Raw genomic sequence first — 7,698 nt, forward strand, 5'->3', positions numbered from 1 at the left:
TCACTATAAAAATGACTAATTATTTTTTGTCACTAAAATTGATTATTATTTAAAAATTTTCTTGTAATGTACTACGACTTTATAAATTAAATACTTCACTGATAAGTATCGATAAAGTATCCTAAAGTATCAGACACGAACACATGTCGAATACGAATACGTGACCCAAGTTGAAGTATCGGTGCATCATAAGTAATATGATATCGTGTCCATATTAATAGACAAATAATAATGATATTTCAGTATCATTTCATTTTGAGAATTAAATTCATTTACTTCTAAAGTTTGAGAATTAAATTGATTTAAAATTTCAAAAATACTAATTTCAATATTGAATAAAAGTTAAAAAATTAAAATCATAATTAACATTTTTTATTTATGTACATAAATATTATTTTCATCAAATACTTTCATTTACATATGTGACACTTTTATATTATTCAAAGTTTTCTTAATCTTAACCATAAAATTTTATCTTTCAAATTTATATGTTTGTCTGCATATAAATAACTATTTTCTATTATTATTATTATTATTATTATTATTATTATTATTATTATATTATTATTATTATTATATTATTGCGAAAATAGTGTTTTTTGTTTTTATTTGGCTTTTGTATGTACAACATTTTATAATTTATTTTCTCTTTAAATTTTATTTTTAATATTAACATTGTTATATTAGGGATGACAAATGATGTCACCCTGTCTACAAAAATCAGTTCCATTATTTATTATGTATACATGAAAAATTATTTTTGGGTACTTTTATGCTCACGGATATCCATATGATTTCGTTTATATTTTTATATATTTTTTTTCAAAAATTTAAATAAATATATTTAAAAATAAATCTTTAAAGTATAAAATTAAATAAAAATAAGAATTTAAAGAATTTTTTAAATCAAATTACTCACTAAAATATTAATACAATACAAATTTGAATAATTTGCACCAAAATATAAATTTTAAATAATTATTTTTTTAAAATTAAATTAATTTTATAGGCCTAAATTAAAAATAAAAATATATAAGTCAATTTAAAATAATTATTTCATAATTAATATTTCTTTTATTGTTAACTTTATTTGAAAAAAAAATCATTAATAATTATTATTCAAAAAAAAACATAAAAAATGATTGCGAGTAGATAGTGGCATATTCACAAAGTTGGATAACATGTATTCACGACCCATACACAAAATAAATAATTAAGTACTCTTTCTCGTAATATCCATTCATTAAAGTACTCGTTCTCGTATCAATCACTGATTTTACTTAGTAACATAATTTTCTTTTTATAAAACACTTAAAATTTAAACTATAAAGTCTTAATCTACAAGTATTCTAAAAGATCATATAGAAATTTTATATAAAAAATTCGTTTAATTGAATACATTTATACTTTGACTTATCTTCTGATTATTAATATAATATTCTAGAAAATTTATTTCAATTCACGGCCTTTATATTAGAATATTAAAAAACCTTATATCAATTTTCATTTGTAAAATAAAATAAGACTAAGATCGAATGTGTACTTTTTATTTATTTTTTTTGTTAAGTGCAAATAATTGATGAGATGTGAGAGGCTGATATAATAAAAAATGTTTTTTTAATGTAAAATGACTTTCGCATACTATTTCTTTCTTAAAAGAATTAAATCATGAAAAATATATTAAAACTTGTTGGATTAAATACAATTTTGGTCGGTGTGATGAAATTTGAATAGGTTGATTATGCTAGTTAGATGGTTTCAATAGAATTAACCACGCAAATTAATTCATTTTGAAATACCTTTTTCATTACATAAAATATATGTCAAGGTATTCCTTTAAACAATAAGACACTTTATAAGATAGATAAATATAAGTACACATACAAGAAATTATAAATTCACCACATTTCACTAATTAGATATAATACCGGTCATAGAAACAAGACAATAACTTTGTCATTAAATTGAAAATAATCTTATTGCATTTACTCTTATTTTTTAATTTTAATATAGACCTTATACTTTTGACTGGCATATTCAACTAATATTATTATAATACTATTTTATTGATTAAACCAATAAAAGAGGACATCCATTAAAGCAAAAATAATATAATAATATTTCTAGGCAAATAATTTTCTGATTACAAAATAATATAAGGAAAAAATAAACATAAATATATAGAAAATCTGTTTATGTATTGGAAATTATAACTATAAAATATAATAAATACATATCACACAATTTTAAATAATAAACGTATATTATTTGTGCAAAAGATGTGAGTGAAGAATTAAATAATTGAAAAGCAAAAAGTGTGGAAAGAAAACAATTAGAAATCATACCGTGTAGCTCCCCCAGCGATTGTAGTGGTCCTTCACCCACATCGATACTCATTTCTCCTCTATCTGCAACTGAGTCTGACATAGCTGTGTTTCTTTTCTATTTCTGCTAATTTTCTTAATTGCCGATTCATGAAGTGACCGAGTTTCCATTTTTTTGAACAAAAGAAGCAGTACAAGCCAAGCAATTACATAAGCATAAAGATATTTTAATTCAATTTTTTTACCCATTTTTAATTCACTTTTTCAATCACTGTTAAATCACTTATTTTGATTCTTTTAATTACCGTTAAATCATTTATTTTGATTTTTTCAAGTGATCAATGTAATAATCTAATGATAATTGAAGTAGTAGATTAAAAATAAATAAAAAAAAAATAGATTAAACTATTATTGTCCATAAAGTTAAAAAAGAAAACTAAGAGTACGGAAAACAATGCACTCAAAGTATTAAAGAATACTTAATTATATTTTTTTTTAATTATACTTACATAAAATATATAAAATTTTAATATATTTACAATGTAATAATAAACTAAACTAGTTGGTTTTATCGAGTTGATCTCATTCATTTTATCGTTATTGTAAATTAACTTTTTTTACTTTTCTATATCTTTGATCTACTTAATTCTATATATCTTCCATCTTCCTCCTTTTGTTTATATTTGTTAACTACATTTCAATCATTTTAAAACATTATACCCTAAAGTTTATTGGCATAAAATTTAATTATAATATAAGGCATATATTTAAAATATTTATATTTTACAATTTTTATTTATGTTAAATAATTGTTTATGCTCTATATAAACACTAAAACACCAATTATTTCATTAAAAAACATTATTTTTAAGTAATCATATCATCACTCATCATCTATTTTTAAGAGTAATTTTTAAAGCAATGTGACAATCGTAGAAAAGAAAGAACAAAAAAGGTAAAAGTAAAAAATATATAAATTTATTTGATTCTCTCATTGCACTTATTAAAGACCTCGAAAAACACGTTTTGTTGTATATCGGAACAAAGAGCAAGAAAAGAAGCACCCGTAGATGGGCTTACTATTGGGCCTTTTTCAAACAGTAAAATACTTTATTAATATATTGATGAAAGGTAACAATATATGTATATTTGTGAAGCTTATTTAATAAATTTGTTAAAATGTTTGAAAGGGAAAAAAAAAATTACTCAAAGAGGACCCATAATTATTTTTACTTACTATAATATAAAGGTGTTTTATTTTTCGTTTTTTATGGTTTTTCGTTTTATTAAAAAAATGTATAAAATTAAGAAGACCGAAATTGAAAAAAAAAAAAAACCTTATTGGAACTAGACAACTATTTAAGTAATTTGATAAAATATTAATCCTTAAGGCGGAGTACAGACGCTTTGAAGAGGAGTAAAAAAAATTAACACGCGATTAAATACAGCAGTGAGAGAAAAGTTATTAAATTAAACCATAACCATATAATTTCTCAGAAATCATGAAATTAAGGTTAAATTTTTATAATTTTTTTTTTTTTAAATTACAAGCCACTATCTTAGCAATGAGATCAACCTATCACTAGCAATAATCTGGTAACCGATCTGAGGCAATTGATGTTAACCTTACCATTCACCATTTCAAAGGCATATATCTAAGAGTGTATATAAAAAATTATGAGAGGTACATAAATTTTTTTAGTATATCTGGTATCCGTTTTGTGATGAGAAGAATAAAGCTATATAATAGATTCACATACAACAGGAATCACAGAACCTGAGCACAAAATATTATAACACTAGTTAAATAAATCCTGTATACGATGAAGGCAAAAGTAAAACCCTGCGGTCACAGATCGATTCCGTAGTTTATAGTCAAGTGTAGGATGCACCAAGAATGGGATACAACCAAATAGAGCAAGGACATAAAAGATCCAATGGGGTAAGAAATCGAAGACGAGGATGGTACAGGAAATAATGGCAGTGAACATGAATCCAAGAGAGGCAAAAAGTGTCATATTCCCAAATATAAACTTTGTTCGCACCAACTGTGTATGCTCATCTCCTGAAGGAAGAATAATTGATGAATAGAACATCAAGGATGAACCACACAAGTATGTTCCAACTGAAGCTGACACTAAAAACAACGCATACCATGCCTTCTTGGAAAAAATTGGAGTAATTGTGCTATCGATATCATGGACGGGAATGGTTATAATTGCGGTGATCCCTAGGGTGATGATAAGAGTTACCACCAATAGTAAAGTATTTGCCGAACTTTTCACCCCAGATACATATTTTTTGTGCAACTCCTCGTTACACAAATAAAATACTTCTTCAGGAGTACAACCCTCATTATTTCTCATTCTTTTTATTGCAGGTGGAACTATTTTCTCCACTGCCTGTTTCGTTGGAGGTAAAAACTAAAACATGAGTACGTAGGGAGATGAATAGAATAAAAAGTAATGAAGCAATTTTAAGAACAATAATAATATTTTAATATATTTTGCACTCAAAGAAAAAAAAGAAAAAAGGGACACAAGACATGAAAATAACACAATTGCAGTAAACAACGTTTCTGTTTTAGGAAAATGCTAATCAAGTAGATTTATATACCTGAAACAATGCCTGGCGACGCATTATAATATGGTGTGCTGGTGATCCAATTGTTCGTTTAGGTACCCACTTTGCAGCTAAGTGAAGAACGTTGTTACCCTCAAAATCAACTAATTGTGTCATCACATTCTTAGAATCTCCCTTGCTTAATATTAGTCGGTATATAGCTCTTCGCTGATATAGAATAGCAATGTGAAGTAAAGTTCTCTGTTCTGAATTCACTTCAAATAGCAAATCTGGATGGTACTCAAGAAGGATTTCTAATATCATAATGTTTCCACATTTTGCTGCATCAAACATCGCTTTGGACAATTGTACATAGTTCAGAGACTCTTTCACTTCTTCCATTCCCTTAAACATCGAACTCACTATATCTCGATGCTCAATAATTTCCTCGGACAAGGCTACCATTGAGTTTAAATAATTAGTAGTTGAATATGTGTAGGGTATACGAGAGGGACAAAGGACTACAAACTGATACAGTAGTTGATTAATTTTCATTTTAATAATTGCAAGTAAATGAAGTTTTTTAGAGTTATGAGTACTCACAAGATTGAGCAAGGATTTGCAAAGGTGTCGATTGCTTTTCATTTTCTACCGTAACCAATTTGGGATAGCGATCCAACAACTCTGATGCCACAGCTGTAAATGCCCAGAAGAAGATTAGGCATGAGAAAAATGGAAACAAAAAGCTTTGGATTGTGAAGGTGGATGAGCATACTGTAAATGTTGTTGGTGATGGTAAAGAAAAATAAGTTGACGATATCTTGGAAGGTTAGATTGTTGTGTAGGTCCTCCGAAGTTTTTTGAAATAGGAATTTTGTGATTGGAATGTGGCCTGCAGAAGATGCTAATTGAATGGGCAGCATATCTTTTTGGCCTCTAATCCATGGCAACCTTGGATTCTTGTCCAACAAAATTTTTGCAATTTCGACGTTGCCGGTTATCGCAGCCAAACAAAAAGGTGTATTCCCATCTGCCATGCGAATTTCCGAATCTTGCATGTTCATACAATTCACCAGATTTTCCACAAAACTGGTTTTCCCCATGCTTACTGCAACATGAAGGGCTGTGATTCCACGAGCACTCAATGCAATTTGCCACCAATGAGGATGAATTCGGAAACAGGATGAAGCCTCACTCCAATTTCCTGAAGCTGCTGCCACATATATTTTCCTTTTATGGCTTCCTGCATTTCTCGTACACTTCATACAATCAAAATTCTAAGTCTTTAGGGGTGTATTTAATATTTACATTCAAATTAAAACAAATTGTAAAATAGTATTATGATTTCCAATCAATATTATCCAAATTCTTTCACAAGGTAAACAAAATTCATTGCTATTCAGTACTAAAAGAATTTATTTCGTATTCAAAATTATATATAATCAACTATATTTTTATTGAATTTTTGGGATTCTTGTATAACTTTTTTATTTATATGTATAAATATTATTTTTCGTTATATATTTTCGTTGAAATATATAACACTTTTATATACTTTCATTCACAGCTTCTTAATCTTAAATATAATAGCCATCAAACTCTATCGTTCAAATTCGAACGTTTTTTTTTTCTATACAAATAACTATTTTTTATTATTCTTCTATATAATTATTAGGTTAAATCTATTCGTTCCCATTTTCACAGATAAATCACAAGTAGATCCATTTTTTTAATTTATCTTGATATTTATTTTGAGAAATTTGTTATAATTAGGTCTTTTTCATTAACAACTTATATATGTCATGTGTCAATTAATGGATTTTTTTTAATTTTTTAATATTTTATTATTAAAAAATGTCACTTGTCAAGTTGACGTTGTGTTACATGATTGAGACAGTGTGATATGTTAGTATCAGTGTCACGTGAATGTGAAAATTCTCAATTTAGTTATTATATTTTTTATTTTATCTCAACTTGTTCTCAATTTATTTTAGAATCGGAACAATTTCATTCCTATTTAAATTGAGATCAAATTTAATTTTTATTTAAATTTTACAATAGTATATTTATTATAATTGATATTTTTAACCGAATTAAGTTTATTTAAATTTATATTTTGTCTTAAAATTTATTTAAATTTTGTTTCAAATATATATATATATATATATATATATATATATATATATATATATATATATAATTTATAGATAAATATTAGAGTTGCATTAAAAATAACAATTTTATAAATTTAAATATAAAATTTTAAAACAATTCTATAACAATTTTAATGAATATATTTATTTAAAATTTTACATTTCAATGTATAATCTTGTGATTTTTAAACCATTAAAAGAGGAAAATAATTAAAGCAAAATATGTGTAACTTAAAAGAATAAATATTTCTAGGCAAAAAAATTTCGTGATTTATAAAATAATATAGAGAAAAATTAAACATAAATAGAAAAAAAGTGTTTACTTATTTGAAATTATATCTATAAAATATAATAGATACATGGCATGCAATTATGAATAATAGAAATATATTATTTGTGTAAAGGTTGTGAGTAAAGAATTAAATAATTGAAAAGAAAGCAATAAAAAATCATACTGTGTAACTCCCCCAGCGATTGTAGTTGTGTTTGACCAACATCAATGCATTACCAAAACCATATCTCTTCATCAATTTCATCTTTATTCATATAATCATATCAGCGTATTTTTATACAAATATGTGATCGCATTTAACACTAAACGTACTTTGAGGTTTCAGAATATCATCTGCGTTAAAGGTAATTGCTTCTGACTCTGACAT

General features: G+C 25.6%; 1 protein-coding gene across 1 annotated transcript; it reads right to left on the reverse strand.

Moving 5' to 3' along the window:
• Positions 1 to 3,955: 3,955 nt before the first annotated feature.
• Positions 3,956 to 7,698, reverse strand: LOC114188611 (uncharacterized). The gene is made up of 6 exons (XM_085675136.1): positions 7,644 to 7,698; positions 7,495 to 7,545; positions 5,662 to 6,129; positions 5,490 to 5,582; positions 4,941 to 5,344; positions 3,956 to 4,726 (listed from the first exon to the last, which is right to left on the reverse strand). The coding sequence occupies exons 1-6, from the start codon at positions 7,696 to 7,698 to the stop codon at positions 4,124 to 4,126; spliced, it is 1,674 nt and encodes a 557-aa protein (XP_085531262.1). The 3' UTR covers positions 3,956 to 4,123.

Source organism: Vigna unguiculata, chromosome 6 (genome assembly GCF_037176805.1).
Source record: "Vigna unguiculata cultivar grain cowpea cultivar isolate G323 ecotype 2 chromosome 6, ASM3717680v1, whole genome shotgun sequence".
Lineage (NCBI taxonomy): Eukaryota > Viridiplantae > Streptophyta > Magnoliopsida > Fabales > Fabaceae > Vigna > Vigna unguiculata.

Excerpts from the sequence above, each read along its gene's own strand:
- LOC114188611 (XM_085675136.1), bottom strand. The coding sequence starts at position 7,698 with ATGTCAGAGTCAGAAGCAATTACCTTTAACGCAGATGATATTCTGAAA. Across the intron at positions 7,546-7,643 it reads TGATATTCTGAAACCTCAAA|AATGCATTGATGTTGGTCAA; the intron begins GTACGTTTAGTG and ends TATGGTTTTGGT. Across the intron at positions 6,130-7,494 it reads ATCGCTGGGGGAGTTACACA|GAAGCCATAAAAGGAAAATA; the intron begins GTATGATTTTTT and ends CGAGAAATGCAG.